Below are 25,182 nucleotides of genomic sequence, written 5' to 3'. Positions count from 1 at the left end.
AAAACGTGTTGTACTCAACATGAGAAATAGGCAGAGTTATTCATCATCGTGCAACACATTTCGGATACCACATGACAACAGTGCTTGACTTTTTTAGTAAAAAAGGAGTGAAGAGTTTTGAACTCATTGCGATCTCTATGAAAATGCTGAATACAGCTAGGTGCGAGCATGGGCCAAAGTGATCCAGATATTAGCATGGGCGTGTCGTGATGACTGATTGCAATGGAAACAGATACACTATCTTTGAATTTTAAATGTAAAATTCAAAGAGATAGTATATCTGTTTTCCATGACAATCATTCACGTGTGCATCACGACACGCCCATGCTAATATCTGGATCACTTTGGCCTGCGAAAACCTCAACTTGTCGTGAACACAAATTTGCCCTATAAAAGTGCGGGGGACGAATTTACATTTTATAATCCTGCGTAATCTACGCCCATGATTCCACCCATGAACTCAGCCTGCTGATTTCCCTATATGTCTATCTCCTGGCTGAAAAACTGTGCTAATTAGCAAATCCAGGTGATTGGAACAAAATACTGAGGAGGACTTTTACTTTCTAAACCTTCTTCTTTTATTGATTTACAAAATAAATCTGTGTTTGTGTACCTTATACAATCAAGGTGAAATGTATTTCATTCAATCTTATCAACATTTGTGGTGAATGTTTTTTAAACAATAATAATATAAATAGCTTTTTTTTTGTTTTTTTTGCATTAGACCATTGCTACCATCATACTGTAATTCAGTCAACATTTTATGCGTCGACCATACGCAGATAGGATGCGCAAGATAAGCGTCTGCGTTCTCGTGGCGCAGTGACAACGCTCTAGAAGACTCACGTCTCCACTAAATGTAGTCATCCAGGGGAGCGAGCAGAATCACTCCGAATGTAGAGGATTCATTTATGTGTGTGGCTTCCAATTGAACGGCGTTTCCTCCATCGCCTCAAATGGCTGTTGCGTTTTGCGTTAAGATCAGTATTCTGATGGGGCTGCTGTTCGGACAGGGTCAGCCAGCTCGATTGTACACTGAAGAGGATCCAGTGGTTATACTGAGCAGCGACAGCCTGAAGCAGTCCGTGTTCAACTCCTCCAGCGCCTGGCTGCTTCAGTTCTACTCGTCGTGGTGTGGCCACTGTATCCAGTATTCGCCTACATGGAAAGCACTGGCCGGCGATGTAAAGGGTAGGTGGATTTTGATCCTCTTCCTGTTTATGCCCTCTTCTTTTGAGGAAGAACACAACATCGAGGCATTCACTTCAGACACACATCGTGTTTCCAAAGAATAGTATTGACAGAGGTAATTTGGGATGATCACCCTTATATGGAGTGGAGGTGGTACCATATGGTAGTAATACCATGGTACTTTTTATATATTCCATGGCACTGTGATTTGATAACCATATTGAATTCTCCAAGAATACCATGGTATACTATCAAGGTAAGTTACTGTCAGTAGACGTGGTATTGCCATGATGGATGTCCAAACATGGAACTGCCACGATTAATGTCCAGAATCAGAATGCTCATTGACATAGTAGGCTACTTGTTAGGTTATTTTGTTTTTCTCCTGATAGAGCTGTTTGTCTTGTTCTACCATAACTATCCCATGATGATACTATTTCCTTGTACATTGCCACGTGTATTTTAATGAGGCTTATAGTGTTTTTGTGCATTTGGCCAAGTACACCAATGGAAAGTCGATAATCCCTGGTTTGTTGTTGATACACCTGCATGTAAATACACGGGTGTTGCTGACTGTTATCTGTATTTATCACTGCGACCAAGGCCTTCGTTTTAACCCACAACACACACTCTTATTAGATACATGTCTTCAGGTAGTGTACAATATATTTACTTTAAGTGATGTTTTAATATTGAACAATATTATTGATCTGCCTGCAATGCATTGACACCATTATATGAGAATTGACCTTGAGTTTTACGATGACATCACTGTCTTCTCTAGATATGAATTAACTTTTTTACAACAAAAATGAATCATCACTGAACTTTACTTAAGCTGGACTATATTTTCTTCTAGATCTGCTGTACAGGAGAAACAAAATGTGTTGTGTTATTTTCCTGTTATCACTGTAAAGCTGCTTTGAAACAATCTGTATTGTAAAAAGCGCTATATAAATACAGGTGACTTGACTTAAAGTCACCATAAAATCATGTGACCATTCTTAGTTTTTAAGGAATATTGCAGAATTTATTATAAATTATGTGTCACAAATCACAATGCACATCATATAAAAAAATGAATGTGCCCTCCTAATATTTAATCCAAGGAACTTCTCGCCCTACAATTTTTCTCTTCAGAGAAGTCGTTTCACTCGGCTATACGTCACAATAGAGAAGAAAACACAATTGCAAAGCTATACAGGTTTGTTATGACATGAGGTTGAGTAGGCTAAATGATGACAGAATTTTCAATTTCAGGTGAACTAATCTTTTAATTAATCTTGCAGTGCAACAGATGTAATAAGTACACATTCTCTCAATATGAGATCATACAACTGCATGATAATTATACAATAATTCAAACTAAATCAGCAATAATTAGAAACATGTTTAAAAAGTCAAACCACAAAGTTTGTTTATGAGTTTATCAAAAGCTAAGCTAATCATAAGTTAAATCAGAATTTTTTTTTATAAATACAACATCTACCAATATTTTGTTTACATGCATGTCATGATGTGACCAGTAACCAACATCAGAGAACATGAATGTGATGTGGGGTACTTCAAAGACTTCAAGCGCAAAATGTCAACAACCCTGATACACAAATAACATTAGTGGTTTTAAGGTTCTGATAATTTGCTTGATCTAAAAACAAGAACTCAACACTTGTAACCCTACCAGAAGTTTCCTGAATTTGATTTTTAGAGGTTAAGACCACACAGACCCAAATATTTGAGTGCTTTCTCTTAGCAGCTCTGGTTGGATGAATGAATGAGGCATTCATATAGCGCTTTCATACTGTACACCCAAAGCAATTTACAATAATATCAAGGATTGTGGATGGGGAGAGCCCACCTCTATCAAGCTGTGGTTTTCAAAGCCATTCTGAATAAATAATGAGATTAGCATTAACTCTCTTAAGACCTTCTCAGAGCTACAAGACCGGCCTAATTGCTAATAAAAATGCTTAGACAGTAGCGCTACGTGTCTGCCGTGCTCTCAGCTAAAGGACTGATGGTGTTTGCAGGAAGCCACTTGTGTTGGGTTTCGTGAAGGATGACGGCAATGGAAAGGTTGTTTCATTCAATATAAATAAGGGCAAATTAATTTAGCACCTTGTCGCAAAGATGCTAAAAGTGGTAGAGTTGTGAAATTGGAGAGGGTCAGTTCTCTCTCACAGCTTCAGCGGTCTCTCTCACTGGTGTTTGCTGCTTTACGATCCTTACAAAAATGAGGCGGCACCATGGTAAAGTGATTGTGACCTACAGTACAGTGACATTCAGTCTGAGATCAGTAGTGAGTTTTTAGTTGGTTCCATTTTTAGTTTATTTCAACAACAATTTGTTGCTACTAATTATATTTAGTTAATATATATTAGTCAAGGGAAGCTAAAATATTAATCCTAAAGGAATTGTTCACCCAAAAAATGAATATTCTGCTAAAATGTATTCTACCCACTCTCAATTCATTTCCGAACTTGTGTGACTATGAGTGTTTTTCTGTGGAACACAAAATAAGATATTTTGAAGAATGTTGGTAACTTTTTTTTATTTTATTTTATTTTATAATTTTTTTCACAAGTTTGGACAAAAGACATTTCTCAAAATACTTAAAATAAGGACCGAATATTTATTTTTGGGTGAACTATCCTTGAAATATGTCTTCATTTTACATAACTTTCCTTTGTTTTATCATTATTATTATTATTAAATCCTCAAAGCTTTTATTTTGAATGTTTGAATGGGATTTTAGATCCCAGATTTTCAATTGGCAATGGGCATGCAGATTTTTTTGGACTATGGAATTGAATGATTACCATATTCTTGTACTAAAATAACGTATTTATGTGGTGTTTTTTGTTATTTTAAGAATTACCAGAGTACTGTTGACTCACACATGTATGTGTCATTATTATCATGTCATACGGTATAATATATGTTCTGGAATGCCATGCCTTGCTTTTCTTCTTCAGTGGACTGGGAAAAAGGACTAGATGATTGTGGCCTTTGGATGACTAACGTTGCGAGGACAAGTCTTCTGTTGAATGCTTTCAGTCTGCCTTTGTTGGCACAAGCTGTCGGCTGGGTGGCTCGCGAGTGGCCGCCTACCAGCTGTTACCTTCACAATGAGGGTCAGATGTCCCTATTGTGAGGACGCAACCCCGCTGTGCATTCCCCCACACATCCTAAAACCCACAGTGTCCCACCCTCAGGTGAAGAATAGAGGGATAAAGTGCCCCCCGGCTGTCCCTCCTCTCTCTCATCCAAACATTTTTTAAAAAGCTGCTTTCATCACACCCCATCTGTTTCATCTTTCGGAGACAGGTTTTACAGCTGTTCACAGATTTTATGAGTTTGCATTGAAAACAAACCACCTGGCTCCAGAAACTCTGTATGCAGTGTATAAAATCATGCTTTTTGGGGGAGTAAGACTATATTTCGTCTCACAAAGTTTCAGTGAGAGACTTAATATCTACGTTTCTGATGTCAAATTTCCAAACCACGTTATGCATCAAATGACTTTAGGCTTCCTGCCAGAGTTCCTGTCCACTTAGGCTATCTGGCAGCTGTTCTGGGTGCCAATACCGATAAGACATATTAGCGTGGACGTCAGCATGTTATACAACACAAACCTAATATAACTAGGCTCAAGTCTCTACAAACGCTCATTTACCTATTTGCATTGTGGCTGTATGCCTGTATTTCTGTTTAATAATGTTCTTTTTAGACATTTCATTCAAGTATTGATATCATTTGGTGCTTTATCACTCATATTAATTGGTCACACACTTTATATTGTATCTTTAACTATACATACTTGCATAAAACATTTTCATATTGTGTTCATGTGGTATTGCAAAACTCTTTTGATGCTATTGAGGTGGGATACGGGTAAGGTTAGGGGCAGGTTTCATGGTATGGTTAAGTTTAAGGGTGGGTTAAAATGTAAGGGAAGCATCAACAGTGTAATTCTAGATGTAGCCTAATTACTGAAATTAATTTATAGCTGTAATTCCTTGCAGGGTTTTTTTTTTTTTTTTTAAATATAAGTACAATGTAAAACATGTACACAATAAGTGCATTGTATCAAATGGTTAATTTAAATGTTAGTAAATATTAAAGACACTTACCAGTAATATAAAATAGGAATTTGATTTTGGTGATAGTTCACCCAAAAATGAAAATTCTGTCATTGTGTACTTACTCTCATGTCTTTCCAGCTCCCTAAATCATTTGTTCATCCTGAAACACAATTGAAGATATTTTGTAATGCCAGAGAGATTCCCTCCATTGAAAGTCGTTTTAACCAAAACTTTGACGCTTCAAAATAGTTCAGAAGGTGAACTTTGTGATGAGTTTATTTGTGAATAAAAGCATACATTAAATTTGTTCATCATATAAAGTGATTGGGTATCTTTAGAAGATTTGGATTAAACCGCTAGATTCATATGGATTACTTTTATGATCTCTTCATGAACTTCTTGTAGTCAGTTTTGGTGGAGGGACAGTCTTATGGGTTTGGAACAACATGAGGGTGAGCTGGTAATTGACGACAAAATGTTTGGGTTAATTATACCTTTAAGTTTAGGTTGTGTTTTTGAAATATGTGACATGTCTCTCTACTTTCATAGACTGGGCACAGGCCATTCGTGTTGGAGTTCTGGATTGTGCTCATGAGAAGAACTTCGACATCTGTAAGGAGTTCGGAATCCACTTCTACCCCACCTTCAGAGTATGTTTGTGCAAATTGTGCTATTTATTCGTTCAACAGGTTAAACCTATACAATAAATCTGAGTCTTAAAGGTAGGGTAGGTCAGAATTGTCTAAAAAAAACTTGTATTCAAATTTGTTGAAACTGTCTTTATATACCAATGCATAATTAAAATGTAAGTACTCTGATAAAAAGAGTATAAAAATCGAGTGACTCTAGACCGTTTAATCTTCATTAAACACAGCTCATTAATTCCATTCACTCCCACCTAAAAACGGGTGCGCGACTGCGCGCACGTGGGCAGAGCCAGTAATAACTGCGGTAGTCATGGCGACGTCGAGTGACAGTCGCGCAAGCCAATCCTGTGATTCGTCCCGAATGGAAATAATGAGCTGTGTTTAATGAAGATTAAACGGTCTAGAGTCACTCGATTTTTATACTCTTTTTATCAGAGTACTTACATTTTAATTATGCATTGATATATATAGAAAGTTTAATCAAATTTGGTAAAAAGTTTTTATATAAATCCTACCTACCCTACCTTTAACTAGGGGCTTGGAATATTGACAAAATCATTTTAAAGGATTTTTTATTTTTTTTTGCTTTTAGTATGAATATCTTAGCCTTAGGGTAATGAACAAGCTGGTGTGTTCCAAAACAATGACAAAATTCGCATTTAGGAGATCTAAGCATTCAAATCTTAAATGGATTCCGCTAAAATGGATCACAGATTTTTATGACATCACAGCGGACTTCATCTGCTCATCACATCTTCTGTCCAATCAAATGCTCTCTAGAATCTAACGTATCATCAGCGCTTGGATTCAGTTCTTTGGTGCTGTCAAGTACGACGTTCAGTCTGTGAGGTAAACTAAACGCTATTGGCTATTTGAAAAGGCCATTCAATGTCCTGCCATAGCTTCCTGTTTCAATGGAAATTACATCAACACATCATACAAAGCTGATTTGTTTAAAAACACTGACTCATTCAGTTGTGTGTTGGTCAAAGATTAACAGCAGTTCTGCTGTGATTTCATTGGCGAAATAGAGCAAAAATAGACGACACTGACAATGTTGTGTCAGAAATGTAACTCACAATATTAAAACAACAATTGTGATATTATTGTAGACCAGGGGTATTCAATTAAAGTTCCAAGAGGATCGGTCTCTATATTTCCTTACCAGTGTAGATCCGGATAATACTTTTTTGGAACAGTTGTACTTTTCCATCAAGGCAGTCGTAGTACTTTGTAAAAAAAAAAGCCTAAACACTCAACATAGTCATTAAAGATGAGAATCTTGGACCCAGAGAGCCAAAACAGTGATGTCTAAGAATTTTTACCAACAATTTACCCCAAAAAAGTAAATATTTCACCCAACTGGACATGAATATAAAAAGGTTAGATCAGACGTTAAACCGAGGTCCTGAATCTCTGTGGTCACAAAAAATCCCATGGATGTCCTTCGAAAAAGAGTAGGGGGCTGCACATTGGTGGTGGAGGAGGAGATTCCCCCTTCTATGTAAAGCACTTTGAGTGCCGAGAAAAGTGCTATATAAACGTAATGAATTATTATTATTAGATGTTTTAACAGGCTATTATTTTTATTTTACATTTAGACACCTTGTGTATGCTACGAAGGCCATGGGACTGAGAAAACACGCTGGGTTTACCTCTTAAGAAAAGAATAGACCATTTTTATATTTTGCTCAAAGCAATAAACAAACAATATACTATAACAAACAATGTACATAATCTAATAATCGAAACTGTCATCATGAGGACAAAACAAAGTTAACTAGTCATTTAAAAGTTTTTATTTTGTTTGTCTTGCCATCTCTAAATAATTTGCCAAATTCTAACAGTTTATTATGAAATGTTCTTTATATGCTGATTAATAATGCTAAATGTATGAAAAAAAGACGCCACACATTAACTTGTCTCAAACCTGGTTTAGTTAAACGGTCAGAGTCATCTGTATGGCAGATACAAATAATTGTATTCTCGTTTTCTACTACTTTTGTTAAAATAAATAAAAAAATATTATAGATACAGCTCCTAAAGATCATTACCAAAAACAACCATGAGTGCTTGTGGTGTGAACTGCTCCGTTGTTTTTACGCGCTGCTCACTTTAATCTGGTGAACTAAGGTCCGGGTGGAACCAAGGTCAGCCATTTGAATAACACTGTTGTAGACGATAGCACAAACCTTGTCCTAACAAAGCTTGGTTTTTATTTTGTGGCATTATGCTGGGTAGCTCCGCCCATTGTGAAATCTCATTGGCTCAAACTTCTGCTATACATAGCTATACATTCAACATAAGCAGCTCATAAATTAAGGATGTTACAATAGTCTCCTAGTCAACTAGTTTTCTAACAACATACTAGTAAATTAGATAGGGTGACTAAATTATTTTAATTTAGATTATTTATTTATTTTTAATTTGAAATGAGATGGTAATTTTATAAGTGTGCTGACAGACAGTTAGCAGAGTACAAAACCTTTCAGAACTGTTTCATCTTTATATTTGTTTATTAAATGTAGCATGTTTCTTATACTTTTTATTCAATGTCCTGTTGCAATCTCTGCATTTTAAAATGATGTGTCAAGTTAACTTGATGAAACAAGATTCTTGCTTTCTGTTCTATTTTGTTGTGCTCTTTTCTAGCTGTTTTTGAACACTATAACACGTCTTATCTATGTCTGATCGAGGTCAGGTAAACCTGAAACCAGGGTAACCATACTGTAGACAAATGAAATGTATTATTACACCCTTATCAAATTTCCAAATTGCCAGAAACATGCCTGGTTTTGAAATGGACACACATAGGACATGTTGTTTTTGTACTTTTCATTTAGGAATAATGTCTTTTTCTTTTTTAGTATTTTAAGGCTCGTGATTCCACAAATGATTTGGGGAAGACGTATCGAGGTGCGTTTTATCATTTTTGCTCTGATTCTATTTTAAATAGTTTCAGTGATTATTATTATTGTGGATTTAACTTGTATTTCTGGTTTTGTTTGATTTGTGTACTGTTAGGGGCTGACAGAGAGCTGCAGACAGTGAGGCAGTTGATGGTGAACTTCATCCAAAACCACACTAGACAAAACTGGCCTGTGGGCTGCCCTCCCCTTGACCCTTTCAGGTGCCCAAATCTACAATATTACCTCCTATTTTTTACATGTTCAATTCCATCTGTGTTTAATATTTAACATGTTCTGCCTCCAGATTCAAGAGGGACATTTAGAGATGTTTGTTTAGTTTCCAGACATAAATGGAATGTGCTTCAGTTTCCTATTTAAAAACATTGAGTTTGTCATCTGTTGCAGGTCTGAGGACATCCTGTCCTTAATGGAGAAGAAAACGGAGCTCTATACTGCAGTTATAGTTGAGGACGGAGACTCTTATATAGGGAGAGAGGTATGAAAAACATAAAATAAAAGGTTTTTGTAGGAAAGCAGTATAAGATCAGATGTCATCATTTACTCACCCATATGTCATTCCACACTAATGTAATTGTTATTGGCTGATATATTTCAAGCATGATATATATATAATTTTTTTTTTTTTGTAGCAGGAATAAAATCATACATAAGAATTATACTGCGGGCAAATTGTTGTTGTAAGCATTCACAGCTTCAGATGACACATGCCTTAATTCAGATGTGTATGCCATTTTGTTTTATTGATACTAAATGTTTATGAACTGTAATGTGCCCATTCCATGGTAAGTATTGTGTTTCAGCTGAATCGCTGTACAGCTATAGACCGGAAGGAAAAATCATGGGTTCGTTTCTCAGGGAATGCATGAACTGAGTCTTTGAAACATTGAACCCTCATTCTGTTTACTGGTTGTGTGACTGTTTGTTTGTTTTTTTGTGACAAAAGAACTCTTTATGCCTTTCTTTTGTAGGTTCTAATAAATTATGATCCAGTGTTTCCCATAGGATTTTGTGAGACTTTGGGGGCTCACATAAAAAGAAAATTTTGTACATTTTAAAGTTAAATTCCTCAATCTGGTGCACTTTGAGAGTTCAGCTCCGACCCATGTTCAGTGTGCAAATTGAATGAAGAAAAAAGTCTGTGCATTGACGTGTACCTGAACTTTAACGGGGACTCGATCTTCTTTTTAGTTGTGATACTGTGTCTCAGTCACACTGATGTTTTAGGAAGCCAAAAATTAGAATATAATAGTAATTATTAGTATTCTTATGACAGTAATGGCCTATATATTATAAAATCGGTGAAAACAGGTTTACAAACGCGTCTCATTATAAATCTAGTGAAATGCTGTAATAAACTGTCCACAAAAATGTTGGAAATTTTGCAAATATTAAAAATAATGCGTAACTTGTACCCGCTACAATTCCAAATGCAAGCTAAACTCACAGAACATGCAGATATGGAGTTTTTATGGTATTATGAGAAGTTTTTAAATATTTTGTGAAATGTGGCGGCACAGAGAAGACTTTACTGGGTATACAGAGTCTAGGTAGTTACTGGAAAACAATTTACATTCTTATTTGTAATTTTACAGTGTGGTGCAATAGGGTTTAAAACTGATACAAATGAGGCAATGGGCAATTTGAAAAATAAATACGAATATGGTGATTGTTGTTAGCCCCCAGTTTCCATGATCTGTGCACCATTATTTCAAATCGGTATGATTTTGTGATAGAAACAAATAGAAAGATTTATTTTGCCTTTCGTCCTGTCGATTTCTTCCATATTATTGAAAGTGGCACATTAATGATACACAACTTGTGTAGCTCAAATGGTAGAGCATGCCACTATCAAATTCCCAGATTAATGTTCAAGGAAAAAAGTTATCCTAACATGAATGGACTAGATCAGACCTAGTGGAAAATCACAGAAATGTAGATTGTTTTCTTTCTGTCAGTCATGTTCGACAGTAGGTCATTACTGAAATTAGGGGTCTTACGTCGGAGCCCCAATCACCTCTTGAGTTTTACAAATTTGGCAAGTGGAATTTTCATGCTTAGCCACTCCCACGGACATACGGGTATATAAGATGATGGCCTGCAGACACTCATTAGAGTTTTGCTTCAGAGCTGAAGGGTTTGCTGACAGCGATTAATTCTTCCAATCGCTCAAAGAGCTTAAAAAGCGGAGAATCTCTCTTGCTGGAAACCCTCCTACGGCATTAAGTGTAGCGGTGGTGATCGCACCAGTCCTTCCCCCAGATGAGGGCCGGGAGGTTACATCTGCACTATTCATTTTTTAATGTAAACTCAGGATGTTGGGGTCCCCAGGCAATAAAATGTGATTTTGTAACATGTTTTTTTTTTTTTTTTTTTACAAATGTAATATCACTCACTTTGTTTTTCCTCTACATTTGTGCAGTGTTTTGGGGATTAAAAGTATATATTTTTTTACATTTATATAAATAAATAAATACATATTTTTAAAAGTTGGTTTTTATATAAAATATATATTTTTTTGTAAAATTCACTTTAAAAAAGATCCACATTTCTCATTGTCATTCATGGAGATAACATGGACAATATGAGATGGTTTAATTGAAGATTGCTGCCATCAACTGGAGAACAAACACTTTTAAAATTAAAATAACATGGAATTTCAACTTCAGCCAGTAGATGGCTTCAAAGCATTACTTAATAAGCTTTTATTTGTACTGAAGTAGCATTGCCACTTCACTTCTATGTATTTTTGTTCTGTGTTGTGGCTGATTTTTTTTTTTTTATTTGACAAATATAAACAAGTATTTATATATATTTTTCCATTTATCCTATTTAAAAATATATATATATTTAAATAAATAAATAAAAAAACCTTAAATTTTCCATCTGCAAATACAACACTGCAAAAATGTAGAGTAAAACATCACTAAAGGAAGAGATATTACAGTTGTTAAAAAAAAAAAAAAATCATTATTATGTTACAAGATCAAAGGCAAAGATGCCCTTGTCCTGTGAGCGAAGATTGCGGTCCTGTTGGCAAATGACACATAGAGCCAATGTGGTCCATTCAGCCAAGCTTGAAGTCAGAGATTTACCGCCCTTACTTCATCATACCCAAGAAAGCTGGTGGGTTAAAGCCGGTTTTGGATCTGTGAGTCTTGAATTGTGCCCTTCACAAGCTCCCGTTCAAGATGCTAACACAGAAGCGCATGCTCATATGCGTTCGCCCCCAAGATTGGTTTGCACACATCGTGTGACCTTCACACCAATCTGTCGATGAACTTTCAGCCCTTGGTGTCGGACCTTGCTTTTCTACACGCGAAAGTGCCCTTAGAACAAGTGTCCAGGCACGTTGTTGTCGCAACGAATGCCTCCAGAATTGGCTGGGGGGCTGTATGCAGCGGACAGGACCCTGGACTCCTGGACAGGACCTCGACTGCAGTGGCATATCAATTGCTTGAAGTTGCTTGCAGTGCTGCTCGCCCTGCGCCGGTTTTGGCCACTCTGTAGCTACAAACCTTTCCAGGTAGGACCTACCGCAGAGATTCGTCCATATGTAGCACTGCCCTGTGGGTCTGTCCATATGTGTATATTCCACATGTACGGTACCCCCTATGGGTAGGATGTGGCGGCCTCTCTTTTCACCCGGACTAGGCACGCTTCCCCAGTGTGAAAAAAGTTTAAAATGAGCTGAAGCACTCTTTTCTATCAAGAAGGACTGTTCGGCTTACATGGGGCATTGATAATGTTACGATTGGGCGAGGCCATTTTGTTACTGGCACGCTACAGCTTGCCAGCATCTGCTTTGCTGTCATGTGTAACGCAGTTCAGTAGTTGTCACTTTATATAGGGACCTCTAATGTCAGCATCGACATAATGTCGAACGTGACTGATAGAAAGGGAACATCTCGGTTACTGTCGTAACCCTCATTCCCCGATGGAGTAACAAGGCATTATGTCCCTCCTGCCACAACCTTGAACTACCCGCTGAATGGCCAGATCACCATCTCTGGTTGCAGGCTGCCATCTTATTTACACATATGTCCAGGGGAGTAGCTAGGCATGCAAATTCCACTTGCCAATTTCATTGGTCATTTTTTGTAAAACACAGAGGTAATAGGGGCTCCCAAGATAGATCCCTAATGTCAGTATCTCCATTCACTCCATCAAAGGAACGAGGGTTACTTTGGTAACCGAGAGTTTTTTTTACACAAAGCTATTGTATCATTTTAGAAAATATGCACACCACTTTTAAGGTAAAATTTTGTCCTTTTTGGAGCTTGATTGTTGTAGTCTAATTTTGCTGTATGAGTCTTAATCTACATTTTGGTTAACACTTTACAATGTCTCATTTGTTAACATTAGTTAATGCATTATCTAACATGAACTATCAACAAACATGAACTTAAAAATCTAGTAGTAAATGTTGAGATTAACATTAAGTTTAAAGTGTTACCAAGTTTAATTTGTATGATATATTTCACCTTCTACAACAACAACAAAACACTAAAACTATGCTGTGCGTGAGAGAGATGCTGAGTGGAATGCAGAAAATGAATTATACCCATGCCTTTAGACAATTCAATAAACCAAACTTCTTTTGTGTACCATGGAAAAAGGAAAATAACATAGGTTTTGAACGATGAGTGGGTGAGTAGATGATGATCTAAATGATCCCTTTAGGCATAATTAGTGATGCAGCTAGAATTGTAATGCTCTAATTTGATGTTTTATCTTTTTTTTAACTAGGTAATTTTGGACCTAATGCCATATGAGGGTATAGCAGTGAAGAGAGCTCTGAGCTCAGACAAACTTCTAATGGAGAAGCTAGGGATTAGTTCAGTTCCCTCAGCATACCTCTTCCATCCCAACGGCACACACACTGTGATGAATGTGTACGTTAACGACCTCTGCTAAATTCACTGTTGTCTACCTAATAGAAGCCCTGTATATGCACAGTTGATACATTTTTGTTTGTGTTAACAGTCAGAAGAGGCTACGCTTTTTCTTCTCCTCCTTCCTAAAACTCCTCCCTGGAGTCCACAGGAAGCAGTCCACCTCATCCCTACAGCGTCCTCAGCCTGCAAATAATGGGCAGGGAACCCAGGTGGAGTGGAAAGAGTTTGAAAAGTGAGGGGGTTTTTTTACTACGAGATACTACGGTTAAAAAAAATTGTGGGTCAGTACGTTTTTTTTGCATTAAATTAATCAAAAGTAACAGTAAAGACATGTATAACGTCACACAATATTTCTATTTTAAATCAATGCTGTTTTGAACTTTCTGTTTATCAGAGAATCCTTAAAAACATATCACTGTTTCCACAAAAATATGAAACGGCACATTCTCATCACTGATAATAAGAAATGTTTCTTGTGCACCAAATCAAATTAGAATGATTTTTGAAGGATCATGTGACAGTAAAGACTAGAGAAATTGCTGCTGAAATAAATAAATTCACAGGAATAAATTACATTTTAAAATATATTCAAATAGAAAACAGTTATTTTAAATGTTAATAATATTTCACAATATTACTGTTTTTACTGTATTTAAGTAACTGCAGAGTAGGTGAGCCTGAGAGACTTCCTTCAAAAACATTTTGAAATCTTACCGACCCCTAACTTTTGCACAGAAGTGTATATTTGCTGTAAAATGTTAAGTAGTCCAAAAGTTTCTGAAGTTTAACAGTTTAAATGAATGCCCACAAACTTTTTACTAGCTGTAGATTTAATTTCAAGTAAGACGAGGTAACCAGTATTAATGTTTCTTCAGGTCTAAGGTATACATGGCAGATCTGGAGTCTGGCTTACATTATCTACTGAGGGTTGAACTGGCCACCCACAAGACCTTAGAAGGAGAAGAACTAAAAATCTTCAAGGACTTTATAACAGTTGTTGCCAAGGTAGTGTTTTAACACAAACACAACTTTTTCTTTTCGCTTGAGCTGTCTTCTCACACTGAAATTGTTTTCATTAGAGCTTTAAAATTTACAGCGTTGTATCTTACTTGGCCCCTTTGATTTTAGCTATTTCCAGGTCGCCAGTCTGTGGTGAAACTTCTTGAGACGCTGTTAGAATGGCTAGTCAGTTTACCTTTGGAGAAGATCCCCTATGATGCTATTCTGGACCTAGTTAACAACAGAATGAGGGTAAGAGTGTTACCCATTAAACAACTTGTCCATGATCAGACCGCTGCTGCTCCTGCTATTAAAATCTCAGCTAAAACTAAAAACCTCATGAAGTCTCTTTACCTGATGACATGTAAGTTTTTCGTCTTTTTTTTGTATGTGACAGGAGCATGAATCAGTTTGTTGGTGGTTTTAAAGTGCTCTGTTTGTATTATTCTCAGATATCGGGCCTGTACCTGAGTGAGCAAGTGCAGTGGGTTGGATGCCAGGGTAGTAGTGTGGCACTAAGAGGATATCCCTGCTCCCTCTGGACACTGTTTCACGTTTTGACTGTGCAAGCTGCCAACCGACCTGACGCTCTAGCCAACACTGGTATGAGCAAGGAAATCCCTTCATTTTAATCAACCAGAAACATATTTGAGATCTCATCAGTTGTAATTGTGATTGTAGATTAATAAATTGAAGCTAAATTTTAAGTATACATTTTGCTGTATAAGCGATATAAGCAATATAAGCATATATATATATATATATATATATATATATATATATATATATATATATATATATATATATATATATATATATATATATATATATATATATATATATATATTATGTCACTGTTTGGGCCTGTGGCAAGCTGAACAATCATCTGGTAAATGTTTTCTATTAGTTCATGTTTCTACATTGCTACAATTAATTTAAACCTACCTTCCTCTCAGGGTTTGAGGATGATCCCTTGGCAGTGCTTCAAACCATGCGGCGCTACATTGGGACCTTCTTTGGTTGCCAGGAGTGCGGGAAGCATTTTGAGGAGATGGCTCAGGAGTCTCTGAACCAGGTCAAGTCTGTTGATGAGTCATTACTGTGGCTGTGGAGAAAACACAACCAGGTTAATGCAAGACTGACAGGTAAGACAGAAAGGTATTTAAAGTAAAATGACTGCATTACAAGGTGCATTTAGGTCCATCTCATGGGTATATACCGTATATACACTACTGATTAAAGTTACTTTACAATTTTTTTTATTTTTTTTTAAAGAAATTAATACTTTTGTTCAGCAAGGCTGCATTAAATTTAATAAAAGTGACAGTAAAGACATAATGTTACAAAATATTTCTGCATAAATAAATGTACAGAAGGAAAAAGAGGGAAATGGGTAGGATTAAAGAAAAGACAATAAAGAGAACAAGAAAAATAAGAAAGAAGAAACGGGGCAATAAAGAAGAATGGATAAAAAGATGGGCAGAAAGAAAGGAACAAGATAATACATGAAAAGAGAAAGAAATGAGGACTGGAAGTGAAAGAAAGTCATACAGGAAAGGGAAGGGGAATACAGAATGAAATCAGGATTTGATAGAAAAGAACAGGAAGAAGGGAAATCAAATATACGTAGATAATAAAGACAGGAAGGAAGGATGAAAAAGAAGCACAGAAAGAAGGAAATGAAGAAAGAATGATTAGGACTGGAAGGAAAAAGAACAAAAAGTAAGGAAGGAAAAAAGACGAAGAGAGAAAGCATGACTGGAAGCAAGAAAAAGAGCAATGGCGTGAAGGAAGAAAAGCCAAAGGGAATAGAAAGGATGGAAGAAAGAAGGAGAGGCGAAGAAAGAAAAGAGACAGAAAAGAGAAAAGACGGGAAGAAAGAAAGGTAAAGAACAAAAAACACAAAGAAAAAAATAAGTACTGTGATGAAGGAATGAAAAATGGAAAGGAAGAAAGAAAGAATAATTTTATTCTTTCTTTCTTCCTTTCCATTTTTCATTCCTTCATCACAGTACTTATTTTTTTCTTTGTGTTTTTGGGGACTGGATGAGAAAGAAAGAAAGAAAGAAAGAAAGAAAGAAAGAAAGAAAGAAAGAAAGGAAAAGTAAAGAAAGAAAAAAGAAAGGAAGGAAAAAGATAGGAAGAAAGGCAAAAGAAGAAAAATCACAAATGACAGTACCAGAGGGGATGAATAAAAAGGAAGGAAAGAAAACAAAGAATGACGCATGAAACCACGTCACCCTCATAGTTGATTGCACTCTTTATGCAGGCTCAATGAGCGAGGACCCCATGTTTCCTAAGACTCAGTGGCCTACTCCTGATCTCTGTCCCACATGCCATGAGGAGCAAGAAGGCCTTCATGTCTGGGATGAACAGATGGTCCTGGCTTTCCTCAAACAACACTACGGTGCTTCCAACATCTCGCCAAAATACTCCAGCAGCAGTCAACCAGAGCCAGGCCCTCCGGCTCTTGACAAACCCAAAGCCATTACCAAACCTAAAAGCAACGTTCACCTCAACCAGAACCCTAAACCTTCTCCTGAGAATGTTCCTAAACATCAGAAAAGGACTGGCATCAATGGTCCGGAAGAGAAGCACTCTGGTGTCCAGATAGAAGCCAGACCAGGGATGACGTTCCTGGGTCTGGGATTCTCCAGCGTGGACATGAGTCTCTGCGTGCTGCTCTACGCCCTCTCCTGCGTCTTTCTCATGTTCATGTTCTTCTTTTTCCGCTTTCGCTCAAAGAGATGGAAAGGCAGAAACTACCGGCCGTACGTATAGTGGCGAGAATATGGAAAAAGATGGAAAACTGTGAATAAGGTGCCAAGTGTTGAAGGAGACTTTTAATTTATTTGATTATTTTAATTTTTGGGGGTTGTTGATGTTTTTATGACGTATTTTGTAATGAAGAACTTGTCTAATGATTGATGAAAGCTCTGCTCAGGCCTGGTTGTGTTAACAAGCACGCGTTAGCGAGGATTTCTCAACCCTAAACAGAGAGGATTATTTAACATGAGAAACTATTTTATTACAGTAAAAAGGAACAACCTAGGTCAAAATATATTTTTATGGAATATTCTACATTATTTATCTAGATTTTTATTGAAATAATATATCCTAAGTTAGTTTCTCATAGGGTATATGTTGCTCTCTTTGAATGTCACTCTGTCCCCATATTTCTAATTGATGGTCCAAAAACACTTGAGAAACTTGATTTATTCTGTCTCTCAAGGTCGCTAGCTGAGAAGCCAGTGAAACATAACACTGCCTTTCAATGACCAGTGGAAAAACCCTCGGTTTTGTTACTCTCATGGTCCATTGAAATCTGTTATATAGGCTGCTTGAACTGTTTTTTTTTTTTTTTTTACTCTGCATGTGAAATCACAAGAAGAGCTACAGTGGCACATTATTATTATTATTGCCTTGAAAAGGTGGCTTAATTCCAATATTTTTACAAATATTTTTAAATCTGGTTGAAAAGCTTCAAAAGTGGTTTATTGGTGTTACTCTGCAGCAAGGGATTTATAGTATCAATTGAAACAGTTACAACTTTCTGTAGATTGCAGGGATACCTTTGAACTCGAATTTGCATTTAAAGAAAAAACTGGTCCAAGACACTGTAACAATTAATGCATTTTGTTGTAGAGCTCCTAGAATATGTTGAACCCTAAGGGAAAAGATTATTATAATGTATTCATACCATTCATTGTTCAACATGTATATCACTACAGCAGTACCGGTATCTGGATTCAAAGTTCAGAATTAAAATGTGTTGATATTGTGAACTTTTTTTATCGTTTAATCAGCATTTGATTTGTGGACTGATTTGAGGTATTGTGTTCAGCTCATGATTTCACTATCTATCCAAGCAGTGTTAATGGAGACTAAATATTTATGAAGCTTATTATTAAAATAAATGTGTTGTGACAGTATGTGCACATTGCCTTCTAAGCTGCTCCAAATGAATGGCTATTAATTACATTGTGTTTTACCATTATTTCATTACAGGTTTTTTTTATTACTTCCTGTAATTTTAAAATTTATATTTTTATGTAAAGAATTGTTGTTGTTTTTGGGGGGTGGGGTGGGGCGGGGGTACTCTGTATATATGTAGTTTGTCCTTACAGGGGAGTTGTATAAAGAAGTTGTCTTTCAAACAAAATGGTGTAATTCCTGAGTTCATAACTGCAAACAATGCAACACAAACTTGTACGCATTTTATGTTTGTTTTTTTAGGCATCAATATTTTATATAGCACCATTATCATTTTCTGTTACATGGGGTGTAAAACAGGGTGTAAATGTTTCATTTTGAGACATTTTCTGAGAAGCAATTCTTAAATTATCATTTTTCAGGAGAACAGTTGAATGTGCCATTCTGAGAACACAGTGTAACTGCAACTTAAAGTCTAAGCACATTGATAGGTCATTCAAGTTTTCTATTGCTGTAAGTCTGTGTCTACCCTCTAGTAGGCAGTATGGAGTCTCCCTTTCCCCACCAGCTCAGACTGCAGTCTGTTCTCCCCAGGGACATCGTACATGTGACCATACTAACACTGTCCATTACTAGAGCTCCAGCTGTCAACTTAACAGATGTCTGCACAGGCACTCTTGTTTCCAAATGTAAACTATCTTACTATGTCCATCTCTTCAGACTGGAAGGGGACATTTTCCTCAAAGACTATGTGCATTTCAAACTGGAAACAAAGTTTGAGGGCTGTTTCTTCAAGAGACAAGTTAATGTGTCACGTTTTGCTTTTTTCCAGGCTGACAGTTTCACTGCTTTTAAAAAGACTAGACGGACATCTAGAATCAAGTTTTGCAGCGTTCGCAGTGTGTGTGTCTGCCACACTTTATTGATTTATTATAATTTTTTTACTGTTGATATTAGACAGAAGACTGGAACACGGCAGTTTATCTCTGATAGCGCTGACTCACGGCGTAGCCCGTCGTTAAAAGCCAGCAAATCAGAGACGGAAGCACAGCGCCTTCTTCCCCACTTTGCTGAGAGACGCTGCTTTACTGCCCCACTGCTCTGTACTCAACTCTTACTCGCACAATACAGTCTTTGAGCCATCCGTTTAATATGTGCCACCTTAAAATGCTTCTCGGTTTGATGTACTGATCTGACATTCAGGGCAGCTTTGAGGCTGAGTCTATCTCTTTTCTTTCTCTTATCGGTTGAGTATCTGTCTGATGTCGTGTTGGCACATCTGATTGGGTATGCAGACTCTGTACTGAGCATGCCAGCCTGTGACAGGGACTGCAATGCAGAGCTGCTCTCCTGGCACACACCATTTGTCTGCCCTTAATGTAAATAATCCTGAGCACGGAGCCGCTCAATGGCAGAGACGGCTTCTGATGGATTATGTGTCTGCACACGTTCGGGTTGGTGCATGCGGGGGTAAACGCTCCCGTTCTTGTCTTTTCTTCGTGTGGTGATGTTCAAATAAAAGTGAGCCATTGCTCTTTCAAATTCTCTCTCTCTCTCTCTCTCTCTCTCTCTCTCTCTCTCTCTCTCTCTCTCTCTTCTCTCTCTCTCTCTTCTCTCTCTCTCTCTCTCTCTCTCTCTCTCTCTCTCTCTCTCTCTCTCTCTCTCTCATTCTGCCTTGCCTGTCTTTTGTCTCCATCGCACATGAACACGTTTACTCTCTGCAGGGCAGTTATCCGCATCAGGCTCTCTCTTTCTCTGTCTCTCGCTCGATCTCTCTCTCTCACTCCGTGTCCTTAAATGACTTTCCTCCAGTCTCACTCCCTCCCCCTCTCCCTAGTCTCTGTGTCTGTGCCTATAGCCTCTCTCCCCCTTTCTGTGACATACAGTAGATGGTGCATCGATTGCACACAGACGCTTGCTTTCCCTCTCTCTGATTCAGTCCTGTGCGAGGAGGAAGAGGACGGATTGAGACGTATCTCTGTGCTTCTCAAGCTACATTTCCTCATGCTAAGCTGCTGTGAGGAGCCTGCCCGCATTCTCTCTCTCTCATCTCGGAAGATTCTGCTATAGAGGTCAGGTAGTGGCGGGGTGGAGAGGGAGGGTGGGCGGGTGGGTTTGTGGGTCACTTTTCAGCTTCTTTTGAATACTCCAGGCAAGCTTATGCTGAGTTGCCAAACATGGAGTCTCTAGTAATGTTGGGGTGAAGAGAGCTGTTTACCAAGGGAGTTGCTGTGCAGCATTTCTGTCGCATTTTTCTGCTGTGTCTGCACCAGATAAACATTGTGTGACTTTTGAATGTAGTAATTTTCTGTTTGTTACCTCATCAAGTCAGTCCACCTTCATTTTGACTTTTTTCTGTCTTAGATGTCTGGTGAGAACATCCTGTCTTTTCCAGAGATCTGAAACGGGCATGATGTCTCAACTCTTGCACATGGAGATTCCAAACTTTGGCAGCACTGTTCTGGACAGCCTGAACGAACAGCGGCTGCTGGGCCAGCACTGCGATGTGGCCATTATGGTAAATGGACAGGCCTTCAAGGCCCATCGCGCCGTTTTAGCAGCCAGCAGCCTATACTTCCGTGATCTGTTCAGCGGTAGTGCCCAGACACTCTTTGAGTTGCCCTCATCTGTGGCCCCATCCTGCTTCCAGCAGATTCTGTCGTTCTGCTACACGGGCCGGATGACGGTGAGTGCCAGCGATCAGCTGATGGTCATGTACACCGCAGGCTACCTTCAAATCCAGAACATCGTGGAGCGGGGAATGGACCTCATGTTCAAGGCCAGCGCTCCATACTGCGACTCACAGACATCTGCCCCAGACGATCCCCCTAGCCCAAACAACAACAACTCCTCCCTGTTGCTAGGCGACCAGCCCACAACTCTCTGCAAGATCAAGGAAGAAAAGTTGGAGACCCCGGTGTGTGCTCGGAATGGAGAGCTAAAGCACTCAGATGAGGATAGGGGACCTAGGGGCAGATCTTTAAGGAATGGGACTCTTTTCTACACCAGTGGAGGTGTGAACGGGATCATACCCGTGATGCATGCTTACGAGCACTCGACTAGAGATCACGCCAGCCCCGGTGCCTCTAGCCTCCCGACCACAGACAGCCCAACTTCACACCAAAACGAGGAGGAGGACTTTGAAGAAGACTCGTACGAAAGCCTGACAAACGGAAAGATCTTTGGGGGCTCGTCTGGGATCTATAGCAGTAAATGTCGTTTAATGGACTTCTCTTTCGCTCCGTTGCAGCTCAAGATTCATTCCTGTGAGTGTGATCTTTTGTGTCTCTTCCCAGTGCAAGAGAAGATGGAGGTGTCCTCCCTGCCTCTGTCCTTGGAGAACCGTTTCTGTGTGCTGTTGGGAGGAGACAGAGAGGCTCTGCCTGCCGGACTCATCAGCCAGATCGGCTACCGTTGCCATCCTGCTCTCTACACAGAGGGCGACCCTGGAGAGAGACTAGAGCTGATTGGAGGTGAGGCCTGAATAATACCAGCCTGTCTGAAACTCCATGTCCATCTGAATTATTTATCAGTTCAGACAGAGTCATTTGATTCACTGATTCAGAGCTAAGGTCTCCTTGTTTCTCTGTTGTTGGTGTTGTGAAAGGATCTGGTGTCTTCATGACTCGTGGACAGCTGATGAACTGTCACCTCTGTGCTGGGGTCAAGCACAAAGTCCTGCTGAGACGCCTTCTAGCTGCTTTTTTTGACAGGTCTGAAACATTACAAATGTGTAACAAGCATGTTTGTGTATCTGTAGAATGTCTGAAATACTAAGAGCTCAGTTCTGCAGTAAAAATAACCAAGCAGAGATGTCCTCATATTCAAATGTTTCAGTATATTGTGTTTGATAACTGAAGGGGCCGCATGGTGTTTTGGAAAATTTTTGTGTGTGTGCCCTCCAGTGGTTGACTATGGTATTTTGACTGCAGGAATACACTTGCTGACAGCTGTGGGACTGGAATACGTTCCTCCAACTGTGATCCAAATCGCAAACCACTGGACAGCCGCATACTCAACACAGTGAAACGTGAGTGATGTTAAAGCAAACAAAATTGACCATATTTAGTATTTGTGCCTGGTCTTAGTGTGCATGATTCCATGGTTTACTTTGCTCCAAAAAAAGCTTTGTTTTCATCTTTCATCAAATCTTTCCTTGCCTCCAATTTCCACTTTTCCACAACCAATCAGATACACCTCACAAACTTTTCTACGGTTTCATTTGGAAATGTCATAATATAGCATTGAAATAGGTTTAATGCTGACTTGAAGCATTAATATTCCTGTTTTTTCTCTCTCTCCGTTTTGTCATTAGTCTACTGTCAGAACTTTGCCCCTAACTTCAAAGAAAGTGAGATGAATGTGATTGCCGCAGACATGTGCACCAATGCCCGGAGAGTTCGCAAGCGCTGGCTCCCCAAGATCAAGTCCATGCTTCCAGAGGCGATCGAGGTGTACAGGGGGACTGCGGTCCTCAGCCAAGTGGAAGGAGCCACCCATCCAGGCGGTGGCTTTCCCTTTGAGTCAGAGTTCAAACACCTGGCAGCGTCAAATCTGACTCTGGAGCAGCATCTCTATGGAGACTGCAGAGAGACACTGAGGAATGGCTCTCACTTCAATACGGAAGAGAGGTCCCAAAAAGGTGAAGCAGCTAAGACTGAGCCAGGCCGAGCCAAAGAGTCCGACAACACGCAGGAAGATGAAAGGCTTCCGGAGAGTCCCGAGAGAGCAGCCAGTGTGCTCGCTCTGAACCCAGCCAGCAAGAAAGGTGAAAAAGAGCGGGCATCCAGCAGCCCCAGATCACAGAAAGAGGAACAGAACAGACAGAGACCACTTAAAGAGGATCAGTGACTTCTTCTACTTCATTCGATTTAAAAACTGGTCTGCAGCTTCTCACACCAAAAAGGATCACTATCAATAAAGGCAAATCTCCCATGCCACCGAACATTAAATTAAAGCTGCATGATCATGAAATCTGGACATATACATTTTTTTTCCAGGATATATTGAAGAACGTCTGCATTAAATACAGTTGTGCTCACAATTTTCCCTTCCCCTTGCAGAGTCTACAAAATGTTTTAAATTTTTTACTGTCCTTATGAAGCTGTTTGACATATGTTTACACATATTCCACAAGACAGATTAACTAAATAAACTGAAAAACAATAACTGATCTTTTTCAAAAATTTACATACCCTTGGTTTTTAATATCATATATTGCCTCAAGCATCAATGAGTGTTTGTAGACTTTTGTGATAGTTGTGCATGAGTTTACGGTTTGTCCTGAGCAGTTAAACTGTTCTTTGACAAAGCCTCCAGGTCCTGTAAGTTATTTGGTTTCCCAGCATGCTCTGCACATTTGAGTTTTTCCCTACAGTGGAAATATAATTTTGAGATCCAGTTTTGCCACTATGGACAAATAGGGACTTGTGCAAAACTGTGATGCTTGAGGCAACACACAATATCAAGAATCAAAGGTATGTGACCGTCTGAATAGGATATTTTGTGTAATTTAAGTTATTATTTGTTCTTATAACAATATAAATATGTGTTATGCAGCTTCTTCAGAGCAGTAAATAAAAAAAAAATAGGATTTTATATCTTATTTTTCAAAAAATATATAAATGTCTGATTCCCCAAGGGGTTTGCAAACATCTGAGCATGACTGTATAAGAAATTGTAAGGTTCTTTCATGGCATACGTAAATGCAGGCACATATTCAAGCTCAGTACATTAAGGCAATCGGCAGTGCGTTTTTTTATGAATGCATGTGATGCACAAGCTCTGGCATTTCTGACTAAATACTCTTGCCAATTACAGAAACAAATGGATTATGGACTTCTGCATGGCAAAAACAAGTGAAGGACAAAGGCTCTCCTTAATATAACACAACTTACATGCTTCAGAAATCAACTATAGTGCTTTAACTCCAGTCGGACAGTGGGGTTGCTATGTACAAAGCTGACTATGGGACTGCTGAGTTCAGTACAGTAAGGGAAGCTGAACAGAGAACAACAGTTCTCTAGAGAGTAGCCTGGACTCTCAGTTTTCCCTCTCAAGCTTTTTAATCTCTCTTGTTCTCAAGCTGCTGTATAGTAAATGCTTGCCTGGTTTTTTTTTCTGCATATCAGCTGGTCTGGACATTTGAAACACGATTGTATGATTGTTTTTGGAAGTGAAATAAAGGAAAGGATTATTTTGAGGGATAATTAGGTTATGCCTATTTGGTCACCATTATTGTTTGATAAAAAGGGCTTTTGCTTCATTACAGTGAAATTGATTTAATAGATAAAACATAAAAACATTAGCTCAGTTTTACTTGAATGCAGAAAATACAATACATGTGAAATGTCTCAAAGAGTTCTAGATATACATAGATAATTACAGAATTAATTATGGTTGAGAGGATTATCATTTTCTTATCTAACATCTCATTTGCCTATACCTGCAGTGCACAACTATCTCAAATTAATTTTGTTAATTTCCATACAGACATATTTTC

At 38.3% G+C, this 25,182-nt stretch overlaps 2 protein-coding genes across 3 annotated transcripts; both read left to right on the top strand.

Moving 5' to 3' along the window:
- The first annotated feature begins 847 nt into the window (after positions 1-847).
- On the top strand, positions 848-18,905 carry qsox2 (quiescin Q6 sulfhydryl oxidase 2). Its single transcript, XM_079607164.1, has 12 exons — positions 848-1,191; positions 5,826-5,926; positions 8,791-8,839; positions 8,948-9,053; positions 9,238-9,328; positions 13,600-13,745; positions 13,837-13,980; positions 14,624-14,753; positions 14,877-14,999; positions 15,200-15,350; positions 15,704-15,892; positions 17,017-18,905. The coding sequence occupies exons 1-12, from the start codon at positions 957-959 to the stop codon at positions 17,526-17,528; spliced, it is 1,977 nt and encodes a 658-aa protein (XP_079463290.1). The 5' UTR covers positions 848-956; the 3' UTR covers positions 17,529-18,905.
- Positions 18,906-20,557: 1,652 nt separating this feature from the next.
- Positions 20,558-24,895, top strand: nacc2l (NACC family member 2-like). 2 transcript variants are annotated; one of them, XM_079607166.1, is made up of 6 exons: positions 20,558-20,752; positions 21,045-21,889; positions 21,977-22,153; positions 22,288-22,393; positions 22,613-22,710; positions 22,996-24,885. In XM_079607166.1, exons 2-6 carry the CDS (start codon positions 21,091-21,093, stop codon positions 23,529-23,531), a joined length of 1,716 nt encoding a protein of 571 aa, XP_079463292.1. In that variant the 5' UTR covers positions 20,558-20,752; positions 21,045-21,090; the 3' UTR covers positions 23,532-24,885. The 2 variants fall into 2 exon arrangements, with proteins under 2 accessions (XP_079463292.1, XP_079463291.1); XM_079607165.1 differs by having other exon boundaries at positions 20,561-20,752; positions 21,045-22,153; positions 22,996-24,895.
- The last annotated feature ends 287 nt before the right edge of the window (positions 24,896-25,182 follow it).

This window comes from Phoxinus phoxinus (assembly GCF_949152265.1).
Source record: "Phoxinus phoxinus genome assembly, chromosome: 3".
Taxonomy (NCBI): Eukaryota; Metazoa; Chordata; class Actinopteri; order Cypriniformes; family Leuciscidae; genus Phoxinus; species Phoxinus phoxinus.
The sequence above is the reverse complement of the archived record's forward strand: the minus strand, read 5'-3'. Positions and strand labels throughout refer to the sequence as shown.